Source organism: Aethalodelphis obliquidens, unplaced genomic scaffold (genome assembly GCF_003676395.1).
Source record: "Aethalodelphis obliquidens isolate GAN/ISIS:26980383/991018 unplaced genomic scaffold, ASM367639v1 scaffold81, whole genome shotgun sequence".
Classification (NCBI taxonomy): Eukaryota; Metazoa; Chordata; class Mammalia; order Artiodactyla; family Delphinidae; genus Aethalodelphis; species Aethalodelphis obliquidens.
The window spans coordinates 5,492,636-5,519,225 of record NW_020838025.1 but is presented as its reverse complement, the minus strand read 5'-3'; the positions used below and the strand labels follow the sequence as shown (position 1 = coordinate 5,519,225).

The 26,590-nt window shown below is 39.4% G+C and overlaps 1 protein-coding gene across 3 annotated transcripts; it reads right to left on the bottom strand.

Annotated features, from left to right (window-relative positions):
• Positions 1 to 221: 221 nt before the first annotated feature.
• TM4SF18 (transmembrane 4 L six family member 18) lies at positions 222 to 26,590 on the bottom strand. 3 transcript variants are annotated; one of them, XM_027092871.1, is made up of 7 exons: positions 26,466 to 26,590; positions 14,205 to 14,303; positions 13,921 to 14,114; positions 11,131 to 11,220; positions 5,510 to 5,652; positions 1,629 to 1,809; positions 222 to 866 (listed from the first exon to the last, which is right to left on the bottom strand). In XM_027092871.1, the coding sequence occupies exons 3-7, from the start codon at positions 14,095 to 14,097 to the stop codon at positions 852 to 854; spliced, it is 606 nt and encodes a 201-aa protein (XP_026948672.1). In that variant the 5' UTR covers positions 14,098 to 14,114; positions 14,205 to 14,303; positions 26,466 to 26,590; the 3' UTR covers positions 222 to 851. The 3 variants fall into 3 exon arrangements, with proteins under 3 accessions (XP_026948672.1, XP_026948674.1, XP_026948673.1); XM_027092873.1 differs by lacking the exon at positions 26,466 to 26,590 and adding an exon at positions 20,442 to 20,466; XM_027092872.1 differs by lacking the exon at positions 26,466 to 26,590 and having other exon boundaries at positions 14,205 to 14,365.

The window sequence follows — 26,590 nt, the reverse complement described above, 5'->3', positions numbered from 1 at the left end:
ATTTTTTTTAAATAATGCCAAGAGCTCAATTAGATTATATAAATTTGTGTACAACATTTTGTGGCTTATCTATCTCACTGCTTTTTCCACTGAACATTGATTGAAGTGTTATTCTGTGATGTTTACAGATAGTCAATGTTGGAAAACATTTGGAAAAAGTGTATTCCTTTAAAAGTTGGAAAAATAGCAAACCTTTTAATAGTAAAAAATATGTTTTTTTTAAAAAGTATTTTAATAGTAAAACATAATAAAGAAAACTTGGAAAATATAGACAAGTAGGAAGGGTCACCTAGGACCCAAATCAACCACAGCTGACATTTTTGTGTAAATCCATCTAGATTTAGTTTTTATCCTGTATTTTGGTTATTTGGTTTTGTTTTGTTTGTTTTGGATAGTTACCCTTATACTGTAAACATCAATTTGTAATCTGCTTTTTCACATAGTACTACTCATAATCTTTAAATCATCATTTTACATAATATTACAACTAACGTACCATGCTTTGTTTAATCCTTCCCCTAAAGTTAGACTTTCTGGGTATTTCTAATTTTCCAGAATATTAAATAATTTTCAAATATATGTAGTTGCATAAAGTTTTATCTCGTATTCTTATTTATTTTCATAGGATAGGTTATAGAAATTGGATTTATTTGATCAAAGGGTATGAACATTTCTGAAGATCCTGACACATATAGCTTTAGAAAAAAATTCTAAATGGAAGGCACTTCCGGTGAGGACAATAAATACCAACTGGAGAAAAAAGCCATCATCTGAATATGGCCCTCAAGTCCAAACAATAGACACAAGGTAGATGACCATATCTTGCTAAAGAAAAACATTCTTGTTCTTATTCAAATGATTCCAGGCTATAAAAGAAAGAAAGAAAGAAAGAAAGAAAAACAAAGTAAGTAAACTTGATTCATAATCCATAATCCAAGTAGCAACTTAAACTTATAGTTTATATGCAAAACATGATAGAATAGGAAAATATCTATTTGAAACTACTAGGAAAGGTATTATACATTATATGTTGTTAAACAAGATACAAGATGTCTCATTCGTGATTTCTCTTTACTCTGGACTTGATGGATAGGTTGAGCAGTTTCCACCATAATTAAATTAACGTTAATATTTTAGCAGATGAAGCAGAAGTAGTTTCAATAGATTAAAGACATATTTCTCTTCTTCAAAACCACTCACTAATGACTCAATATAAAAAAGGATTATTTGAATGTAGCAGCATTCAAAAGAGAAATTATATCACTGGGATTGGTTGTGAGCCTTCGACTATTTTATGAACAGGGACATTCTCAATAAATGCTAAGATTTCTTTGAGCTTTGAGTTATTTCTACATAGAAATATTGCTCATTTAAAACACCTGTGGTGTTTTCACCATACAACATAGAATGTGATTTTATAGTTATTCCATCGATTCAATCCATTTAGATAAGCCAACAGACACATTGGAATATTAGAAAAATTGAGGTATTAGAGGTTGAGTAAACATGAGGGCAGTAGGAATAAAAAGAAAATGATGGAATTCTAAAATCCTTCCAACAAGATCCATTGAGTCCTGGACAGTGGGGGTAAAATGGAGGAGGTACAGGTGCCAGTGGGGTTCTGTTACCTGGATGATGACTGAATAGGTTCCACACAGTATCTTGGACAACTGAATGACTACTCTGATGAGGCAGACAATCACTTGAAGACCACTGAGAGCTATGAGAATAGAAAATAAGATGATGTTCCACTCCACTACATGTGCTGGTTCCAGGCACTGAATCCATACGCTAGAATCTGTAAGGAAACTGAGAGAGAGGAAGGAAATGGTCAACATGATGCATGGCCACGCCTAAAGACTTGGTCCAAGGAAGAAGGCTACAAGTTTTCATATGTTTGGGAAATTAAGATACTGCTATATGATTAAAAAACAATATTATTAAATGTGAATGAATAGATAAAATTATTCAGATACACAATTGAACACACAGTATGCACAGCACAGGGCTATGCTTATTAGGAACATGGTACCTGCCTCAGACAATTCTAATTCACTTAGGAGGCAAGATGCATACTGAAGAGTTCAACAGCAATGAAAGGCCTCACATGTCAGTACCAAGAGAGGTAGAGATTGCCCATTTCCCAGGAGTCCAGAGTTAGCCTACGCTATCAGGGACAGGGCTGAGCTAGCGCTGGATATAAAATCACACAGGTGGTAAAAGAGCAAAGAGAAATGATGCTCTTATTCTTAGACTCTGTCCCAAAGCCTTTGAGAACAATGGTTCTCAAATTTGAGCATACATCAAGATTATCTGGAAAGCTTGTGAAAATGCAGATTGCTGGGTCCCAGCCTAGAGTTTCAGATTCAGAAGGTCTGGATGGGGTGGAGACTTTGGGTTTCTATGTTCCCAGGTGATGTTGATGCTGCTGGTCTGGGGTCCACTGTGTGTTCTGCAGCTCTTAAAAAAGATTGAGATTATGAGGTGGAAAAGCAAAAGACTGAATGGTTTAATCAGTCTAGCGTAGCACAGGATTTGGAGAATTAAACCACCTCCATGTTTAAGATAGTCTTAAAACCATGCTGAATTATCCTGTCTTTTGCCCACTTCCAGGTCAGCTATGGTCATTAGCATTTCTCCAAGAGTGACACTCTCTTTGTTGAACTAAATCGAAATTAAAAACTGGTCTCCTCAAAAAAAAAAAAAAAAATTCCCCCCCCCACAAAAACAATCCAGCCCAGTTACAGGGCAGAGCTGTTTGTAAATATCTTGTTGATAGCAAGATGTCTTTTTTCAAAACAGCGATTCAAGCAACCTTGGTGCCAGCCAAGTGGTCCTTAACTCTCTCTTTCCTCCCTTTCTTTATTTCTTATTCTCTATGCTCTGGGACATTCAGAGGCACTCTGAGAATTTCTTGGTATTGTTAATGGACCTTAGGTCTCAAGGGGTAAACAGCACTGAATATGGAGTCAGAACTCCTGGATCTGTAGGATCTTGGGCCAGGGATTTTACCTCTTTGATCTGGACAATGGGTATAAAATATCTAACCCTAGGGTTATTGTGAATATTTGATGAGACGTATGTAAAAATGCTTTGGAACCTATAAAGCACAATACAGATGTAATTTCCTGTTATCATTTCCCTGGACCCACTTCTTACACCCTCCTACTCCTAACTCAGTCTCCGACACCAGGGAAGCTAATCCCTTCAAGATCCTTACTCTGGACTGTTCCCAGTATATACTCTGCACAGATCATCCAACACTTTAAAGCAAGATGCCTTGCAGGATTTCTCTTTTTCTCCTAGGATACGGTCCTATTTATTCTTCTTGTATCAACGGAATGAGTCATAAACGCACTATCAGGGTCTGGAAGGAATAGAGAAATTTGCCCTGATACTCATTCTCTCCACAATTTCTATACACCGTTCTAACAAAACATGTACTTCGTTATGTTATAATTCTGTCTATAGCTATATCTGTATATCTAGTTCCTCACTACACAGTGTACTGTGAGAACTCTGTTGGGATTTATGCATCTCTAAATGGCCATGTCTAAGGCCTAAGGCAGTGCCTGGGGCATTGCAAAGATCAACAAATGCTCCTTAAATGAAACTGATGCAGGATCCTCGCTAGTCACCATGCCAGTGGCTGAACTTAATGGCTGAACTTGCTGTCAGCTTGGCAGATGGAAGACCATCATGTGGTATAGAAGGTTATGCAAAGTAATGATTTTAATAATAAAATCTGGCATGTCGAGAATTTATTAAATCTAAGCTGTGCTTTACTTCTGTTTAATTTTCAGTTCTGTGAGGTAGGAATGATTATTATCTCCAGTGTACAGAGGCTCAGAGATATCCAGATATTTGTCTAAGGCCATACAGTTTGTAAGTAGGAGACGGGAGACTTCAACCCAGATCTACAAGCACTGAAGCTCTGTGCTCTAAGGGCGATGTTCATTCTAAGGCCTCCAGCTCAGCAGAACGTTCTGTCAAATCTGTGTGAGTTTCTAGAGGGAAGTGAACCTGTGTAATTTATCTTTGATTGTCTAGCACCTAATCCAAGGCAGGGACATAGTAGGTGCTTAATAAATATTTGTTGAATAAATGTACATATGAAGAGGTGATTTGGGCAATTTTCAGCTGATTTGTTCAACATTAACAGCTGTTCCACCTTGCGTTCACCAAGCCTTGGAAACTTCTTTAGGGGCCCAGAAACTTAGCTTCCCTTCATGGCCTCCAATTTTTCACCTCTAAACACGGAATCAGGTGAATACAAATATCTAGGGCAACTTTAAAGGAGGAATGAAGAGGCATGTGGGCAGCCTGAGATTCCTGCATTGAAATTGGAGGCTTACTTGTTTTGGGGGTGGGGAAAAGTTCAGGGGCTGGTGGCATAAAGAACGACTCTTTGTACCCAGTGGGACTTTCTACATTAGGGTCCCCTTTCCTGAGCCCTTTCAATCCCAAAGGAGTGTCTCCTCCAAGTGTTCAGAAAGACCTGAAGTAATTTTCTAGGTTCTCCTGACCTGAGGGAGAGCTCTGCTCACAGCATGGGGTACCTCGTGGACACTTTAGAATAAAGGCAGCTATGGGCACAGAAGCAGTTGTGCTGTGCAGGCTGAGGTGAGCAGGTAAAGCTCCAAATGGATGTGGGCTTTGAACAATAGAGCCAGCCATGGGGATTTGAGAAGAAAGTGTAACTTCCCCAGGGAATGGTACCGACACTCCCTCATTTTATTCCATTGGAATTGTCTGTGCAGTACAAGACAGGGAGAGATTGAGTAGATCTTCTTGTATCTCTGTCTGGGCCCTGCTCCCTCCCGAGCTGGTAGGGCCATGAGCCAGCACAATGCCAGTGTGAGGCATTCTGTGATCCAGGACTGGGTCCCTCAACGCTTGACTGAACTACCAGCCTTCGGAGCAAGGCTACCCCTAGGACTCTTGTTCAGTACATGCCCCATAAGCTCTTGGCTCCTTCCACAAACTCCTGCACCTACTCATGTCCCTGGATCTCACTTGGCTGCCCACCTTGCCTGGTTCTACCTCCGTGTGGCCCCTAATGGTATAGCTCCGGATAGCACCATCCAACGGCACTGTGATTCTCTCCCAGCCAAGCCCTTTCACATCTATAACAGACTCCATGTCCAGCCTGGCCACAAAACAAGACTGACTTCCCAGAGCCACCCAAGCCCCAAGCTCCAGCAATTACCAGACCCCGATAACGACGAAGCCCTGTTCTGCAGTATGGCAGAAACATGCCTTTCATCCAGAAATGTCCACGACAGCCTTAAAATAGTGAATGCATGTGACATTAAAAGACTGGAGGAAAAAAGATCTAAACAGAGTTCAGTGTAGGAACAAATTGGTCTGGACATTAGCAAACTATTAGGAACATTTTGGACTAAGGTATACACAGAACCGCTAAGTGGTCATGGAAAATGAGTATGGGCATGCAGCCAGGTGTTTCTGACTTTCAGACCACCTCCCAAATCAGGGAATTATTCCTTACCGTCCTGCAGTGCCTTCAAAGGCGTACTCCCAGCCATCAAGGGTGCGGCAGTAAGGGCCCTGAAGAAGGCCCAAAGCAGATATGACCAGGCAGTATCCAGAGAAAGCAATTCCAAGGGCAGAAAAGATCATCGACAGCAGTGTCTAAATTAAACATAGAAGAAGGTTAGTGCCATAGAATGAGACAAGGGGATATTGTGAATAAGGGATCAGATAGGTAACTTCCCCTAGTCATCCAAGCCTACTGCAGCCTGTGTAATAACAAATGTCCACAGAAAAAAAGGAAACATTTAATCTAATCCCACTTGATCTTAAAAATAAGTTTTTAAATGATTTTTTCCTTTGGCATTCCATGGAGAAAATTAGTTAATTTACTAAATTTCTCCCCTTTTTTTCTGGAGCTTTGATATCGAAATAATGATCAACTCATACATAAATGCAATGAAAGGATGTGATCAATCAATCTATACTTCTTTATTGAAGACGTTATTTTCTGGGTAGGGTGGGTTCTCTAAGAATCAAAAGCTATGATCCTTGTTTTTCTCTTAAGAAGATGATATTTGAATATGTTCGCACCCAGGAATATGTGGGGAAATATCATGTGTTAGCCTAGATGGTCATTTATACTCAAGTGAGCATGGGATTGAAGGGGAGGCGGGTATTTTCATTTGAGTAGAAAGAATGAGCAATGTTCACCACCAGATCCATACAAGCTAAGTTGTGAGACTAAGTAGATTGATCTGATTTAAAGGGATTCCTACAGATGAGTAGAGGGGAGAAGCTTGGCATGGTGCTAAAACTGAGAAGGCAGGGCTGATAAGACACAATCCAGCCCTTATATCACTTATAACGTGAGTGTAACTTGGGAGATCCAGGCAGAAGCTGGCCTTGGATGCTGGATCAAGGAGACTGGACTTCATCCTTCAGAGTAAGTGGATTTTCCTCCCACAGCCTTTGATTAAAATTTTTTTTCAAATCTACAAAAAAGTTGAAAGTATAGTACCTCTTTCTTAGACTCAACTTTTGTGACGATTTTACCATTTTTGCTTGCTCTCTCTCCCTCTCTCTCGGTATGTATATGTACATCGACAAACACATATATTTATTTACATTTTTGTCGCTTAACCATTTGAAAGTAGGTTGCAGACATTGGGATATCTCACCCCTAAACGCACCAGCACTTACGTCCCAAGAATAAAGATATTCTATTATTCTGCAATGGTTTTTCTTTTTTTGTACAGGATCCAATGAAGGTTTAGGCACAAGGTTACATCTCTTTGGTTTCCTTTAATCTACACTAGTCTTGCTGCCTTTTTTCTTTCAGGATATTAAATTGTTTTTAAAGAATCCCAGCCAGTGGTCTTGTAGAAAGTCCCACATTCAGGGCTTTTCTGATTGTTTCCTCACAATTGGACTTGGATTAAACACTTTGGCAAGAACATGTGATTGGCGTGGGTACATTATGGGCCTCTCACTGCTACTGATGATGCTAAATTTGATCTCTTGGTTAAAGTGGTGTCCTTCAGATCTATAAATGTCCATTTTCTACTTTGCTATTAGGAAGGCATTTGTGAGGTAATACTTTGAGACTGTGTCATATCTTGTTCCCTAAAGACATGTCAACAGGTGGATTTAGCATCTATTGATGACCCTCATGTTCACTGATCACCGATTATCACAATAAGCGGTTGTAATGTACTGCTTTTCTAATTTTTCATTTCTCCTGCATTTGTAAGTTATCATTTTTCTGTACAGAAGAAATTCTATTTCCCGTTTCTCTCCTCTGCCCCTCTCTTTCTGTAATATTGTGGACGCATGGATTTTCTAATTCATTATGTTATAACTCATAACTGTTATTATTCCTTTCAATGCTCAAATGGTCAAATATGACCAGTGGGAACATCCCTTCAAGTCAATTCCTGTACCCTTCAATATACCCCTATCATTCTTTGAACACTTCCTTGCTTCCTGGCACAAGATGTCCCAAGATCAGTTTGAATTTATGCTGCCTTAGACCTGGAATAGCTCTTTTTCTAACAAGCCATGGAATTAATTTTTGAGCAAGGAAGTGACATGAACCAATAAATGATTTTGGAAAATTACTCCGGCAGTGGTGGCACACCAGCCAGAAGTGAGAGAGCCCCCAGATAAGAATTCCATGTGGAGAAAACGTCAAGTTGTGGCAACAAAGACATGCACTGGACAAAAAGACATTGAGGAGGAAGTGAGTAGCTGGAGATGGGCTGAAAAAAATTCCAGAGTTTGGGACTTGAGTGAAAAGGAGACAAAAATAGGGATGCCAAGAAAAGCAGTATTGCTTGGGAGAAAATTTAATTTAGTTTAAAAAACGTCGATTTCGAGTGAGAGTAGGATGGCCAGACAGAAACATGCAGTGGCCAGTTGATAAATTCAAAAGCTGAGACCAGAAAAAGAACAAAAAAACCTGCAAGTTTTGGAACAAAGTTTATATCAAATGATATTTCTTTGCTTGGAGTTATTTTATAAATGTAACATCAATACATGGTCATTATGGAAAATCAGAAAAAAAGTATTTTAAAAACACAAAGAAGGAAAGAACAATTATGCTTTTTTCCAATTTGATACTAGTAATCTCATTGGCAACTTTACATATGATGGAAAGCTCTTTCAAGTTATGTTTCTCATATTGATTATTAATAGAGTTTTGCCTTGTCATGGGATGAGATAAATAGGTTTTTTTTTTTTTACAGTAGATTTCTGTTAGTTATACTTTGTAAAAAATATTTACCTATTCGCTAATGTCATCTTTGAAAAAGGAAGAAGGACGTTTTCAAAAGATTGAGCTCCTTATTTACCAAATGGCCTTAAGCAGTTTGCTGGAAAGATCAGTGAAGAATTTCTCCATTTGGTGAATTTACAACCATACCATAATATATATATATGTATGTATACATGTATAAATTACAATCTAATGAGTGGATACAATTGCACAATCGAAGTAAGCCTCAAAATAAAGTGGGAATAAGAATCTCTCTGAGTCACAGTGTCATTGTCCGTAAAACGTAGATGATGTAGATGGTTACAGCGCCTACATAATAGGGCTGTTTCAAAAATTAAAGGATACAATGCATATAAAAATTATTTGAAAAGTGAAAAGCATAATCAAAATATTATCTATTATTTCAAGTGCCCTTATTTGGCCAGTATTTGTTTTCCAGTGGTAACAACCCACAGAATGTTGGCAGAAGATGCGACACCACAGACGAATGGGGTTCAGGTCATGCTGCTCCAAAACATGGCATCTTGGCATATTAATATCTTAAGCCGAAGGAGTTTGTGGAAATGGCAGAAGCGGGAAGTTCACTCTAACCTCCCCGACCTTCTCACCCTTCTTCCCTGAAACAGGTCATAAAACGCCCAGGTGAAAGATACCCTCCCTGCACCTGGAGGAAGGAAGACATTCTTATTACCAGAGACTAAAATTTGGGGCCAAGAACTCTGTATAAATAAATGTTGTTTAACTAAACCTTATTTTCCTAGTTACTTCTTCACCTTTTTCTATCCCTAACCCAAATCTCTCTGTCTTGTTAATTCTTCACAAAGTTATTATTTCTTTATCTAAAAAGTTTAGATGCTTCCTGCTCTAGTCACATCTTCGGGGTCTTCATTCTCTTGTGAAATCACACATGTACATGTGAAAATTCAATAAAATTTGTTTGCTTTTCTCATGTTAACCTGTCATCAGATTAATTTTCAGACCCAACCAGGGACCCAAAGAGGGTTGAGGAAACTTTTTTCTCCTCTACAAAATGAATCTTAGATGACCTAAATTTCCATTCCAGAGCTTCAGAAGTTACAAACTGGTGCAGACTCAAATTTGGCCTGCAAGATGTGTTTTATTTAGTTTAAATGAGAATTAATTGCCAACATTTTATAGTTGTGAAGTTTTACTTAAAACTCCATATTTCTACTTCCTATTGAAAATTGAGAATTATTGCCCAATATTGTAGTGGTAGCAATTGGCTGGACCTGAGTAGCAGCTCCCTCTCTTCCTTAAATAGAAAATTTGCTCTAATGTCTACATATTTCACATATTTCACTGCCATCAGGTATTTGGCATCTGGGGGCATATCAGTTAGGACCCCTATCCTAGAGCATACTTTGAAAGAACCAAGCAGAAAATCCAGGGAATCCTCTCTCCCTTCCTCCTGCTCTTTCCACTGAGATGCCAGTCATCTCATCCAATGTTGACTATGACAGTGTCCAGACTCTACGTTACTTCTAGCATCCATTTGTGCTGGAGATGCTAATAATGAGTTAAGGTAAATTGAACACATGGATTTTTATTAGATACTTAAGGGTACAAACATTTCTTTTCTAGAAATTCCCTGAGTACGTAGGTTAAAATTTACCTGAATCCATTGCTTCACCTAGACCATTTTGAAAGCTTTTCTGTAGTATAATACCAACAGTTACTGGGGGATGTTTGATTCAATTGGTTAAGAAAGTAGACTCACACACACACACACACACACACACACACACACACACAGAGGGAGAGTATTTTGGTCTTCTAATTCTTCCCCACTAGGGGCACAATGGTGAATTAAACAACGAATTTAATCTTCCAAAAGCAACAGTCAAATAAAGTAAGCCATACCATCTTGGCCGCATATTTAAATGTAATTGCACCTCGGACCAACTAAGTCAGAGTCTCTGGGGGTGGGATTCTAAGGCCAAGCTCCCAGATCATTGCAATGTGCAGACAACATGTGGAACCACTGCCGCAAAGAATGCCTCCCAGACCTCTGGCAAAGCTCCTCCTAGTTAATGAATCATATTCTCTTTGAGTCACAGGTGACTCATCTATAAAGCAGGAGTAGCAATGATATAATTCATTGGGTAAATGTGAACAAACTATGAAGTGCTGTGCAAATATGAATAAATGATGATGACAGGAGGAGGGGGAGGTGGATGATGGTGGAAATACAGGAACCCAGTGCCTATGTGTTGAGCATAGGCTTAGAAAATGTGGTTGTATTGTTCTCTCTTCACTCTATTTTAATTATCTTTAAAGTTCTAGCTTTAAAAATGTACATCATATATACCCAACTCTGAGATAAATCTAATGCTGTGTGAAAGAAGCCAGATACAGAAGACCAATACTGTATGATTCTATTTATATAAAATACAAACTAATCTATAATGACAAAAAGAGATCAACGATTATCTCTTGGGGGTGATGAAAATGTTCCATATCTTGACTACGATGCTAGTTTCATGGGTAAACTGTCAAAACTCATGGAATTTTACACTTTTAATGGATGGCATCTATTATATGTAAATTAGTCTTCAATAAAGTTGATAAGGGAAAAAATAGACTCACAGAAACCCAGTTAGGAAAAGGTAATCTTATTTTCTAATTTCATATATCTTTAAATATTGAATTGCTAGAAGAATATCAGTAGAACAAAAGTGGAGGAAAACGGTAGACAAAATAGATAATATTTGGAGGAAACTCTTGGGCTCTGAACTGAAAGGATGATGGAGAGGGTACAATAGTGTCAATATTTTCACGTTCCCAAGTGAGAGGAAAGAAAGCCAGAGCACACTCAACCATCCTCAAAACACTATTGTTCTTACCATGTATTTTTTGCTGCAGTTTTCACTCTGGCAACATTTATGGTTGTTATCATTCTCCAGTACAAGAAGAATTGCTGCTACTATAAGCATCTATAGTAGGGAAGAGAAAAGATATCAGAAATGGAATACTAGTTTGCATTCATGCTCAGAATCAGAGCACAGTGCTTCAGAGCATAGACTCTGGGATCAGGTAACTCTGGGTTCAAATCCCGGTTCTGCCACTTAATAACTGTATGCACTCCAGAGTCCTTTCCTACAAAATGGTGCTGAGAACTCACCTCTTTGGGTTGTTGTGAGCTCTTGTACGTAAAATTTTGAATAGTGTGCTTGATTCATAACATGTGATTGATAAATGTTAGCTGTTATCATAGTCATCAGTTATCAAAAGTTAATGATTAAGGAGGGGCAAATGGTATGGACATGAGAATACCACCCTCTGCAGCAAGCGTGCACTTCTCACTGACTCAGTTGTGGAGGACAAAGGAAAACCATTCACCAGACTTTGCCATTTGCCAGCCTCTTTCTTTTTACTGCCCTCTGGGAATCCAGGTGAAAGGTATGGTTACTCTGAAACTAAATCTCTTAATCCAAAGTAAAGTAAATTCAATGTCCCCGAGTATTCAGATCATCTTAGATTCAGATTTTCCAGTGGGTTTTGTCTGTATGAAGCCAACAAACTGGGAGAATTCAGTGTATTCTACTTCCCTTTCTTGGTATCTTAGAGAAAGGGCTCAAGTTCCGGAAAGAACATGGATTTCTTTACTATTGGGTTGGCCAAAAACTTCGTTCAGGTACAGAAAAACCCGAACTATCTTTTTGGTCAACCCAAGATTACAGTCCTTGGTTTGGGCAGGTATGGACTGAGAATTGCTTCTGGCAAATTCTCCACCTATCCTTTCCTTCTACTGTTCAGTACTGAATCTTGTAGTTGAGTTCATTGTTATTTGACTCCTTGTAGTGAATATTTCCAGTTTCCAAATTCCTTCAGCCATCATTTATTTATCAATCCATTTAATTATTTATCTATATTCCTCTCCTTTCTCCAAAAAGGATTTGGTCTTGAAAGAATATTTTTCAAGAATTCCTAGACAGTGAAAACTAGAGAATAGGTTCTTTTTACAGTTTTAAATTTTACATGAAATATAAGCAAACAGTCCTACATTCTCCTCCTTTCAACACCATTAATTAACACAATTTTAAAGAGATTCTGGTTTAACTTTAGTAATGTCTTGCAAATCTTCCACTTATTACAATTATATATTGAGAGAAACAATGACAAGATAAGCCACAATAAACCAGGTGCAGTAACCAGCCTCATTACAATATTGTTAGAAATAATTAGACCTAGATCCTAGAGTCCTGTGCCAAAGGAGAAACACAGGCATAGCCCGTGTTTAAAGAGAAACTTCTCTCCCTTTTTGTTGTAAAATATAGCTGCAATACAGAGGGCTCAAGAATAATGGAGGAAAATTACCCAAAATACCACTACTCTCACATGTTTTTAAGTATGTACTCCGACATGTGTATATTTTACATAATTTCAATCATAATGTATTCACAATTTTGTTATATCTTTTTTCACTTAATATAAAATAACATGTGTTTTCCATGTTACTACATGTTCATAACTACAATTTTCATCCTTTATAAAGTGAATGGACCATAATCTATTTTGCCATGCCTATGCTAGGATGCTTCTAGTTTTTTGCTATTATAAATAATGCTGCCACAAACATCTATGTATAAATTTCTTTCCTTATTCTGGATTATTTCCTCAGAATGTATGCTCAGGTTTAGGATTACCAAGTCAAAAGACATAAGCATTTTCATGGATCTTAATATATCATATGAAAAATGTCTCCCAAAGGCTTGCATTTATTTATAGTACCACCACCAACAGTCATTATGTACCTAGCACATAGCACCTTCAGCAGCACTGTGTATTCATATTTCAAAGTTTATTAATTTAACGTGCAAAATGACAAATAAATGAAACTGCTTTCCAACATATTTATTCAAATGTTATAATAATTAAACACCCACAAAGATGTAGAGATAGATTATAATGGATTTTCTTTTTTTTTTTTTTTTTTTGCATTCTTGTTGGTATAGAAAGCTTACCGTGCACAGTGTGTTTTTTTTTTTTTAGAAATGATATGATCAGGAAAAACTTCTTTTCCTCTGAGTTGCCAACATGATTTACTATCAGTTTGTTTTTAAAGAGCACAAAGTCATCGGAAAAACATCCATGGATTCTTACTGTGCATACTTCGACTTAGTTTTTCATCAACACCCACCCAGAGACATTGAGTAACTTGCTTTAAAGTCTCATGACACAAATGACAGCGCTTAGACTGGAACTCAAGTTTGTCTGAATCTTCAAATCTCTGCTTTTCCCACTGTCTTAACACCACTCCAAGCTAGAGAAATCCTGAGTACAGACAAAAAATCCTTTCTAGGAAAGAGCAGTGCCACTGGAGATTAAATAGCATTAGTGGACACACAGCTTTCATGAGGATATAATATTTCTATAGGCCAGTGTCCCACCAACTTTCATTAGGACTAATTTCCTGCATTGCTGGAGCTACATAAATAAGCAGCTGACTGAAAACAAAGCTACCCTCCAAGTCCTCATGGACTACCTGCCTTTTCACCCCCCTCCATCTTCCAAACCCAAACCAAGGATTAGAAGAATGATTTTTCCATGATTCATCATTTTCACTAGGAACAAGTTCATGCTTAGTAAAAACTCCCCCTTCTGCAATCCCAAGTCTCCAAAGTCACACTTACCATAATACCTGAGAAACAGATTCCTTCAAAATACCAGACGTAGTTGGTGAGTTTATTGCTGGATGCATAGGAAGCTTGCCCATTGGGGAAATACAATAATATGTTTACAATTATACTCCAAAGTGCAAGAGGAATCAGCAGACTACTCAGGCAGCTTCCACATTTCCAAGACCCCATGTTACCCTGCTCAGAACCTGCAGGAGATTTCAAGAGTGTAGAATTACATCAGGCCTGTTTTTCTTCCTTACCTGTCTCCCCCCTGCCCCCTCCCCGAGATTACCTACCACTTTCTGGGTCAGAGCCCTTCAGTTCATATTCATGAGGAGCCCAGGACTCGGACAGAACTGCAGCCTGCAATCTGTCGGTGTGGAAATAGTGGTTTACTGTTTGGAGAACAATAGACAAAGATCAACGGCTGAAAAGCTGAGCTGGTCTTCATCCTGTGCCAAAGGAATGTGGTGTTTTTACTGCTTTTTAAAATAAGTCATTTTCCTCTGGATTAGAGCACTCAAGACTGAATCCTGGGCATGTTTGCAGAAGGAAGTTGGAGGGGGGCGGTTGGAATGGAGTCTGGCAAATTTCACCCCACAGTGGACAGGGGGGTTAAAGAGAAAACTACCAAGGGATCTTATATTGGCACCGGATGTGCGTTTTGCTCAAATATTCTGACTTTATGTATCTGTCTTTTATTCAGTGTTCTTTATTGTGTGCTCGCTACTCACCAAGCACTGTTTAAACTGCAGGGGGCACAAAAAGGACAAAGAAAGGGAAAGACTGGTGAATTAGGAAAACAAGACATCACAGTTGATGAGTTTATTGTTATAAGACGGGTACTGCTTTCCTCTAAAGAGTTCACATCTATTATCTCTACCTCGCAATAAAATAATAACAGGAATAAATTCATATCTCTTACTGCCTAGGAAAAAGAGGTAAAAGAATTGGGGTAATTTGATTAAGACTTTATGAGTAATAAGTTTGAAGTGAATTTAGGAATTCTCCGTTCCAAATTATTATTATTTTCTAAACATCTTTATTGGAGTATAATTGCTTTACAATGGTGTGTTAGTTTCTGCTTTATAACAAAGTGAATCAGCTATACGTATACATATATCCCCATATCTCTTCCCTCTTGCGTCTCCCTCTCTCCCACCCTCCCTATCCCACCCCGCTAGGTGGTCACCAAGCACCGAGCTGATCTCCCTGTGCTATGCGGCTGCTTCCCACTAGCTATCTATTTTACGTTTGGTAGTGTATATAAGTCCATGCCACTCTCTCACTTCGTCCCAGCTTACCCTTCCCCCTCCCCGTGTCCTCAAGTCCATTCTCTACTCCCTTCCAAGTTATCGCCCTAAATTTAAAGAGCTACAGATCCCTGTAGTTCTGATGACATAAGGAGAAGATTATGGGAAGGAATCTTGGCACTAATATGTTAAAGATAATGTAGACAGTGGTGTAAAGAATTCAAGGGTTGGAAAGCAACTATACTCCAATAAAAATTAATTAAAAAAAAGAATTCAAGGGTTGGGAATTCCCCAGCGTTCCAGTGGTTAGGACTCTGTGATTTCACTGCCGAGGGCCCGGGTTCAGTCCCTGGTTGGGAACTAAGATCCCACAAGCTGCGTGCCACAGCCAAAAATGAAACAAAACAAAACAAAAGGATTCAAGGGTTGCCTGACCTCATTGCCACTTTCTGCTGGTAACCTCAGAACCCTGCTTAACTTAACTTTCTCAAGTCTCAACTTCCTAAGTTGTGAAATGAGGATTAAAAAACAGTACCTTCCCCACAAAGTTAATGTGTGGGTTAAGAGGATTATGTATGCAAAACACAGTATCAGGTGATAGAGAAGGAGCAGGCAGTAAATGGGAGCCGTCATTAATAATAAAAAAGCAGTTATAGGAACATGATGGTCAAAATGGTACAGAGATCAGAAGTAAAGTCTGCTTATTTATTCCTCTCAATACCCAAAGTGTTTTGTATCATGAACCCTGAAAATCTTACCCTAGAAGTATTTTTTTTTTAATAAATTTATTTATTTATTTATTTAGACTGTGTTGGGTCTTCGTTTCTGTGCGAGGGCTTTCTCTAGTTGCGGCGAGCGGGGGCCACTCTTCATCGCGGTGCGCGGGCCTCTCACTGTCGCGGCCTCTCTTGTTGCGGAGCACAGGCTCCAGACGCGCAGGCTCAGTAGTTGTGGCTCACGGGCCTAGTTGCTCCGCGGCATGTGGGATCTTCCCAGACCCGGGCTCGAACCCGTGTCCCCTGCATTGGCAGGCAGATTCTCAACCACTGCGCCACCAGGGAAGCCCCAGAAGTATTTATATTTAATTTGTATTATCCTCCAGAAAGTATTAACACTCCATAACATAACTGCTTTTAATTCAAGAGAATAAAAATTTATTTTTACATGAATACTTTTAAATTGTATTATACTTATATTTTTTAAAAAATAGAGCTACTTGGAGCCACACTGGGATTCAAATAAAACAAACTAGAAACTAGTAGTCAAACTATGGTGGGTTCCAAAGAGGTTTCGTGGCACCCCCTAATGGATGTGATTTTTTTTCTTCCTCTAGTGTTTTTAACAAAGTGCATCAACAAAGTCTGGTCACTAGATTCCGTACCCCCTCCCCCCAGGGACATAGAAGCAACCTAAAATCACATTTCCTAGAGCTTTGGGGATGATGGGGAGAGCAACAACGTCTTTGGTTGAATATTTATTGAGTACCTGCTATGTGTCAGGCACTGTTCTAAGGGTTGGGGAGAGAGATCAGTGAAAAAGAAAGTCCAAAATCCTTGCCCTCATGCAGCTTACATTCTACCATAATGGAGACTAACAATAAAAAATATGTCTAAGTAACACATATAACTTATCAGGTAGTGGTAAGTGTGGCTAACATAAGTCAAGGAAGGACAAGCAAGAGTGCCAGAGAATGGGGCTGGGGATGTCATTTCTGATGGGGTGGTCAGGGAAGATCTTGCTGAGAAGGTGACATGAGCAAAGAGCTGAAGGAAGCAGAGGGTGCCAGTCCTGTAGAGAACTTGGGGCAAAGCACTGTAGGCAGAGAAAATAGCAAGTGTGCAAGAGCACTGAGGTAGAATGAACCCCAGGGAGGAGACTACTGTCACTGCAGCCAAGAGAGGGAGGGGAAGAGCAGTAACATCTGAGATTAGTTTTGAGTAGAAAAATGACTTGACACGTTAAAAGGCTCACTCTGGCTGCGGTGTTGTGATTAGGCTGTGACGGGTATGGGTGAAAGAAAGGAGATGAAGCCATTTCACCCATCCAGTCTTCCCATGGGAGATAGTGGCTCAGACCTTGACAGTAGTAGCAGAGATGGTGAGAAAAGGCTGGATTCTGTCTATATTTTGAAGATAGAGCCAACAGTATGTGGTGACAGCTTGAATGGAAGAGAAAGAGAGGAGTCAAAGATGGCCACGTGGTTTGGGGCCTGGGCAACGGGAAGAATGAAGTTGTCATTTACTGAAATGAGCAAAACAGCAGGTTGAGCAGGGTTGGAAGGGGAAGATGAGGTGGTCAGTTTCAGACATACCAAGTTCTGAGACACTTATTAGTAATCCAAGAGGAGATGCCAATTAGGCTGTTGGATACACAAATATGAAGTTTAGGGAAGAGGTCTGGGATGGAGTATGTGAGAGTTGTCAGTGTATACATGGTATTTAAAGACATGAAACACTATGCACGAATGACTGTAGTTAGGAAAGAAACCCAAGGACTAGGTCCTGGGAAGTCCAGTGAATTGAGTTTGGGGACAAGAAGGGGAGTCAGCAAAGGAGACTCAGAAGTGGCCAGTGAGTTAGAAGAACGAAGAGCTTATCCTGGAAGTCGAGTTCCTATTTGAGAAAGAAGTGATCAATTAGAGTTAAGGCTGCCTATAGAGAGAGTAATGTGGGAGGACTGAGAAATGGCTATTGGACTTAGCCACGTGGAGGTCATCAATGAGCTTGATAGGAGGACCTTTAGTGGTGGGACAGACATGAGTCTAACTGGAATGTGTTCATGAGAGAATGAGAAAAGAGGAATTGGAAACAGAGAGAAGAGGTAACACTTTTGGAGAGTTTAGCTGGAGGGAAAGTGGGAGTCCAGGGAAAAAGTTTAAAGGAAAAAATTATAGCACATTCCTATACTGTTGGGAATATTCTTGTTGAGGGTTGGGGAGGGGAGGGGAGTGGAAGAGAGAAACTGGGGAGAATTGCTAGAGCTGTGTTCTTGAGTAAATGGGAAGCAGTGGGAGTGTGTGCACAGATGGAGGAGCTGGCCTGAGCTAGCAGCCTGGGCAGCTCTGTCTTAGGAACAGAAGGAAGACAGAGCATAAGGAATTGGAGGTGTGGGAACTTCTGATTGCCTCTGCTTTCTCAGTAAAACCAGAAGCAGGTTTATCAGCTGAGAATGAAGACGGAGAGAGGATGTTACAGGTTTGGAGGGAGAGGAGAAGGTGTGAAACAGTTGCCTAGGAAAGCAGGATGGTGAAAGGTCTAGAGAGATGTGGCAGATGCTGGCAGTCACCGAGGGCCCTCTTGAGGTCATGAATTTATAGTGAGACTAGGCAGCATGGTCAAGTGCTTTTCCCAGTGCAGTTCAACTGCAGAGGTGTGGGCAGAGAGTAGTAAGAAAGCTGGAATCAACCAGGATTGGAAGTTTGCCAGGCAAGTATCATAAAGAGAGGGAAGGGGACAAAAGAATCAAGAATATATATAAGAGAGTGATTATAGTGATGGACTGCGGAAGGAAGAAGGAGGGAAGTAAGGACAAAAGAATATGAGGGACAGTAAAAAAGGGGTTGGATTTGTAGATTGTGTGTCCCAGTATGGTTGAAGAATTACTGGTTTTGAGTAGCAGAGAGAAAAAGAGCTGGAAAGATGCAGATGTAAGCTATTGCATATGGAATGGTTAAGCTACAAGGTCCTACTGTATAGCACAGAGAACTATATTCAGCATTCTGTGATAAACCATAATGGAAAAGAATATAAAAAAAGAATATATATATATAAAACTGAATCACTTTGCTATACAGCAGAAATTAACACAACATTGTAAATCAACTATACTTCAATTAAAAAATGGAAACAAAAGAGATCTGGAAAGATAGAAGGCAGTGATTGGGAAGAAGGGATGCTGGAATTAGAGATTAAGATGTTTCAGTAATTGGTGGAGACAGTCTAGAGGTATATTTTGGGCTGAATTTTGCTCCCTTGAAATTCATATGTTGATGCCACATAACCTCAGAATGTGACTATATTTGGTGAGAGGCCCTTAGTTAGAACAAGGCTGGTAGAGTGGGCCCTAATCCAGTCTGACTGATGTTCTTGTAAGAAGAAGAAATTTGAACACACAGAGAGATACCAGACGTGCCTGTGCACAGAGACATAGGAGTTCACAGCAAGAGGACAGCCATCTGCAAGCCAAGGAGAGAGTTCTCAGGAGAAACCAAACCTGCCAACATCTTGATCTTGGACTTCTAGCTTCCATCGATGTGAGAAAACACATTTCTGTTGATTAAGTCACCTATTCTGTGGTATTTTGTCATGGCATCCCTAGCAGACTAGTAGGTGTGACCATGGGAGTGAGTGGCCTAAGTAGGGTGGAAAGCAGGAGGATTGGAAGAAAGCAACTGAGAGGACTGGCTATTGGAATGGTTCCTTGCAATGAATATTAAAATCAACTATTATAACAATGGTAGTTTGGGAGAGAATGACTGCATTTGGAGAGCCAGCTGCAAAACTCTTCAAGGAACCAAAGGAAGTAACCTTGAGGGGGAATGAACTGAGGGTGGGAAATGATCACAGTGTCATCCAGCATTGAAATTTACAGTCTCTCCAGTCAATATTTAACCACGCCTCTCCCATCAACTTTTAAGCAAAGATGTTAAAAAAAACTGAAACTGTTTAATTTGGCTTTAAATATTTCTCACCTTGAGACATCAGTCATAGAGATTCTAACAGGCAATGAAATAAGGTAAAAAGGAAGGGGGAGAACAGAATAATCCTGAAGAGGGTAACTGGCTACCAAGAAACCCAGAAGGAACAGTGTTTTACCAACTTATTTGCAAGGTTCTAAGAGGGTTTAGTTGAGACTTCATAAGTTTTTATTGCCAATATTTTGTACTTTGGAGAGGAGTGATTAGGAATACCTTTTGTTAATGGGACTTCCCTGGTGGCACAGTGGTTAAGAATCCGCCTGCCAGTGCAGGGGACACGGGTTCGAGCCCTGGTCCGGGAAGATCCCACATGCCGAGGAGAAACTAAGTCGGTGCGCCACAACTACTGAGCCTGCGCTCTAGAGCCCATGAGACACAGCTACTGAGCCCGTGTGCCAGAACTACTGAAGCCTACACACCTAGAGCCCGTGCTCCGCAACAAGAGAAGCCACCACAATGAGAGGCCCGCACACCGCAATGAAGAGTAACCCCTATTCGCTGCAACTAGAGAAAGCCCGTGCACAGCAACGAAGACCCAACATAGCCATAAATAAATAAATAAGATACAAAAAAAAAAAGAATACCTTTTGTTAAAATTTATGGAGAGTAGAATCCTTGAGCAGTTCCCACCTATCAGTGCTGTGGCTTCTAGGAATTTTCAGTGTCAGTGAGGTGAGCTCCCAATCAGGGCCCCCTTCAAAATAATCATGATAAATTGACATCTCTTGAGTATCTTTGTGCTAGGCACTGTGCTAGAAGCTTTCACATACATTAAAAACAAACAAAAAATAAATTTTCACAATGACTCTAAACTGAAGGCATTAACTCCATTTTGCATGTAAAACAATGGATCTAAGAAAACTTTTTTAAACTTCCAGGAACTAGAAGTTAAGCCCAAGATTTAAAACATATTCTTTGAACTCTTCCACCATGTTCACCCTGGCCTGACACACATCTAGGCATTAACCCCCTCTTCTTCACTGCAAATAGGTTTCAAGTTTAGATATTTGGATTCTTTGGTAGTGGCTGCCTACATTGCTATTTTGAAGACGCACTGGTTTCAGTGGGAGAAACATACAGGCCAGATAAATGACTGATGTCTGCTGTGGAGACGGGGTCAGGGAAGGGAAACATGCATGACTAGTATATCCCAGTCTTGGTCAAGCCCCAAAAGATGTCTCTAATGATGCTTTCATGTCACAGATAGTTATGAAGATTTGGAGGGGGGTGGTGCAGGACCAAACACCATTTGGAAGACTGTTCAGCAAGGGTGACAGAAGTGAATGAGGAGGATATGACTGGCTGAAAAACTTGATAAAATTGTGACAAGGGGACATAAGCAATTTCCTTATCTTTGGTTATCCCATTAATCAGAGCATCTAATGAAGTCTCCCTGGACAATTTTAAAAATTACTTAATTTCTCTCCTAAGAAAACTCTTTCTTAACCTGCCTCCTGGGGAAAAAAAAAAAAAGATGTGTACTGATAAAAAAAAAAAAAAAAACCTTCCTGAAGCCATTTGTCTCCAGTGAACTCCCGATTTTCTTGTCAAGGAATTCTTCCTAAATCAGGATTTTCGTGCTGGTCCTCCAGGAACCGGGAAGAGTCACCGGGCTGCCGTGCTTATTGGCTGCTTTTGGCCTTGGCTTCCTGTTCTCAACAGTGGAGCTGAGGAAATCCGCAGGATGCCTGCTACCAAGGGACAAGGTGACTCAAGAGGAAACACTCCACCTAAAATAGTCCTTGTGTACAGTCTCAGAGTCACTCTGGAAACAGAATTAATATATCATCCCGGAATTAATTCCATAGGTGGTTGGAAGTGGAGAAGAAGGAGGTAACTGAAAGAAGTTTATCAAAGGAAAAGATTTGCCGCCAAGATAAAAGCTGAACTGCAGCAAAGGCTAATATTCAGAAAGAGAGTTCATCCTGGGAATTCAGAGGGGATGCACTGTGATTTCCCCCATTCACCGTGGGCACAAAGCTCTGATCCCGGTCCAACCCAGGGACCCACTGGGAGTGGATGTTTCCTTCAAAACACAGTAGGAAAGCAGCAGCAGAATAGCTACGTAAACAAAAATGGACCATTGGGATGCAGTCTTCTTCGTTTTTGTGTTTATAATTCTTTCTCTAGAATTATCTGGCCCAGAATGTCTATAGCGCGGCTGGATTCTAGATTTGTTTCCAGCTAATGGTAAACATCTAGCATACTGCCTCCTGAGAGACGGGAAGTCATATACGATTCATACCCAAAGTTCCCTGAGCAATATTCTGCATTTGGAATGACCTCTCAGACTCTTGTTGTACCTGCCCTTTACCCTCTTCTCCCTGACTCCCAGCCCTCTAGAGTCCATTTATTCATTCCAGCTCTTCACAGTGAAGAGAAACCATATTCCACCATTTATTCTTTAAATAGGTATTGAGCAATTACTACGTAGTGGGGAGACTACTGAGGCGAAGAACACCCGTCCTTGCCCTCAAGATGCTCTGCTCAGAGTCTGATAGGGGAAATACAAAAGTTCAAGAGCTTTGGAATACAAAATATTGAATCTCCAATAGATTTAAGCATAGGCTTCTGGGAAGTACAAAAAGTCCCAGGAATTTTGAATGGAGCTGGGGTTTCACAGGAGATTCCTAGGAAGGGCAGGGACAGAACTGAGTCATTTAGCTTAACAGAAGCATGTGGCTGAGCAAACTGAGACTCAGTCAAAGATAAATATACACTGGGGGATAAATGCAGTGTATAAAGCTCGACTGGATCTTGGTCTGGAAGACAACACGATGAAATACATTTTGGGGACAGTTGGAAAAATACCCATATAGATAGTGTTAGACTATATTAGAAGTTGTTTTATTTTGGGTGTAGAAGTGGTGTAGTTATGTAGCAGGTTGTTCTCATTTTTAGGAGATAGATACACCTGAGATGGATTTAGCAAGTGGTTTAGCAGCAATATGAAATTTGAAATAGCTTTGCAGAAGAAGAAGGGGGCGGAGGAGGTGAAGGATGGATATATGGTAGATAAATGAAGCAAATGTAACAAAATGTTAACAATTGTTGAACTGAATTTGGATGTTCATTGCACTAGTTTTTCAACTTTCCTGAATTTTTGAAAATGTTCATAAAACATAGTTGAAGAAAAAAAAAGTTCCCTGGTAGATAGTTGCATAAATGCCAACACTACCCAAAATTCAGAGGGTGCTTTCATCTTGGGAATACAAAGTAGAAAATAAATGCTCTGCCCAAACAAGTGCCTTAGGCTGCACAGAAGCACTGAGGTGGGACAGAGAGTGGTCCACTCTGCAACTCAGAGCAAGTAGAGCTCGGCTGTGTCCAGCTGCCCGAGTGGAACACAATGGATGGATGTTGTTGGGAGGGTGCGTGAGAAGGAGCGCAGAGCTCGAAGAGTCTGAGCTGTATGTCAGGCCGGAGAGTCTGGATCTTATCCTGAGGAAGTCAAAGCCACTTAAGAATGGAGGGCATTTTAGAGTCTTGGTCTGGTTTCAGTTTGAAGGATGGATCAGAGTTTGGAAGGCATGGAACGAAGAGGTCATTCCAGAGACTACTGCAGTAATTCCATCAGAATTAAAGAAGGCCAAAGGCAGAGCAACAGAAATTCTCAGTTGTTGCTGGTGGGAATGCAAAATGGTACAGCCACTTTGGAAAACAGTTTGGCAGTGTCTTACAAAATTAAGTATACACATACCGTACAACCCAACAATCTCGCTCTGAGATATTTACCCAAGAAAAGTGAAAACATGTATAGGAATGTTTAGAGCAGCTTTTTCATAATCACAAAAACCTGTAAGCCTCAACTGGTAAATGGATGACTACATTTTACCTTCATGAATGAATACTATGCAATAAAAATGGAGTGAAGTACTGATACTACAACATCATGGATGAATCTCAAAAGCATTATGTTAAGTGAAAGAGGCCAGACTACATACTGTATGACTCTGAGAAAGACAAAGCTATTGGTATAGAAATAAGATCAGTGGTTACCAGGGGCTGGGGTGGGGGTAGGAGTTGACTATAAAGAGGCACGTAGAACTTTCTGGGGTGTTGGAAATACTTTATATAGTATTTTTATTGTGGTGGAGTTGACACAGTCATATACGTTTATCAAAATCGTATACCTATAAAGTGTGAACTTCATTATATAGAAATTATATCTCAATATGCCTCACTTTCAAAAAAGGAAAAGAAAAAGAATAATATGACCTGAGGACTGACTGGATAGAGAATAGGGGAAAGAAGAGCAAAATATGTTTCAATGGTCTAGAAAACAGACGTATTAATAAAAGAAGTGGTACCTGATACAGTCAGTTAACTGCTACAAGAATGAAATGCTGAATAAAGTTATATTGAGGAGTATTTCAGAATATATTAAAACATTTTCAGCCATTTTTATATTACTTTAGTGGCCAATTTGGCACAAGTGTGAGGAAAATGTTACTAACTTTTGAAAGCATGTAATGGATTCTCAAGAAGAAATTTATGCTCTGGGAACACATAAAGTTTCTGTGTGTGTATCTATGCATGCCCATGCCTGTCTCAAAGCATCTGATGATACTCTTTCTTGGAATATGTTTTTCACGGATTTTACATGTTCTTTAAACAATTAAAATGTATACAAAATGCTTTCTTAGTTCTAATTAATGAAAATTACTAAATATTAATTTTTTTAAAAGAAAAATGCCTATAATACAGTGGCAGAAGTGGACATAGAAATAGTTTGGAGAGAATTTAAGAAGGTAGAGTTTTTCCAGGAAGTGATTTTTCAGATAAGGTATGTTTGCACATAGGGATATGGACCTATCAAGTAAGAATACTATTATATTATTTGTGAAGAAAAAGACTGGAAATAATCTCACTCTCTATTAATAGGAAACTGGTTAAATAAATTATGGCATAATTTATGCCATCTAATGGCAGTCTATAATAATGGAATACTATACAACTGTTAAAAATGAGATAAATCTATATGCAATGATGGCTGAGTTAGACAAACACTGTATATAATATTGCTATTTATATAACAAAAAGGTATGATCTATCTGTCTGTCTATCTATACACACACATTATATAGGCATAGAATGTCTCTACTACAAGGAACTGTTTTATCTGTCAGGATCCATTCAGGAGACAGAAATTACACAATAATTTGAATAGTGAAGGTTTAATATGGAAAATAATTAATAATTTACTAAATGGGAATAAGAGAATTCTGAATAATACCCTAGGGCTTCCGACCCTGAGAACACTTAGCTGGTTTGAAAAGCAGTGGAGTTTACCTTAGGGCTGTGAGAAACCAAGAGTCCACTCTTGAAAACTGTGCTCACAGCATGGAGGCAGCAGACAGAAAACTGCCTGGTGATCAGGCTTGGCTTGCCAGGATCACCCCAGCAATGTTTTTTTGGGGGGGATCTGTCACATCAGGCAAGGGAAACAAAAGAAAAAATAAGCAAATGGGACTTTATTACGTTTAAAAGCTTTTGCAGAGTGAAGGAAACTACCAACAAAATAAAAAGACAACCTACCAAATGGGAGAAGATATTTGCAAATGTTATGTCTGATAAGGGGTTAATATCCAAAATATATAAACAGCTCATACAACTCAAAAAACCGAATAACCCAATTAAAAAATGGGCAGAAGACCTGAGTAGACATTTTTGTAAAGAAGACATACAGATGGCCAATAGGCACATGAAAGGATGCTCAACATCACTAATTATCAGAGAAATGCAAATAAAATCCACAATGAGATATCACCTCACACCTGACGTAATGGCTATCATCACAAAGACCACAAAACAACAAATGCTGGAGAGGGTGTGGAGAAAAGGGAACCCTTGTTCACTGTTGGTGGGAATGTAAAGTGGTACCGCCACTATGGAGAATAGTATAGAAGTTCCTCAAAAAATTAAAAACAGAGCTACCATATGATCCAGGAATTCCATTCCTGGGTATATAGCCAAAGAAAATGAAAACACTAATTTGAAAAGATGTATGTACCCCAGTGTTCATAGCAGTATTATATACAACAGCCAAGCTATGGAAGCAACCTAAGTGTTCATCAACAGATGAATAAACATATATATATGTGTATGTATATATATATGAAATATTAATGAAATATTACTGTCATAAAAAAGAATGCAATTTTGATCTTTGCAGCAATGTGGATGGAACTGGAGTGTATTACGCCTAGGGAAGTAAGTCAGAGAAAGACATATTTTATATTTCACTTACACGTGGCATCTAAAAAAATAAAACGAATGAAGATAGCAAATAATAAACAGACTCATAGGTATAGAGAACAAACTAGTGGTTACCAGTGTCGGGGGGCAAGATAGGGAGAAGGGATTAAGAGGTACAAACTACTATGTATAAAATAAATAAGATACAAGGATGAAAGTACAGCACAGGGAATATAACCAATATTTCATAATAACTTTAAATGGAGTATAATCTATAAAAATATGGAGTCAACCATGTTGTACACCTGAAACTAATATAACATTGTAAATCAACTATATACTCCAATAATAAATAATGATAATAATAAAAAAGAATACACTAGGTCTGAGAAAGGAATAAAGGAATGAACCTGGAAGAGTGAGATCCTCAAGGTTGGACACAGAGGGGGCAGCCCCTCTGATGGTGTAGTATTTTGCTGGGTTGCCTCAGGTCGGAGCTGGCCCACGGTTGACAAACTGTAAGTCACAGGGCAGG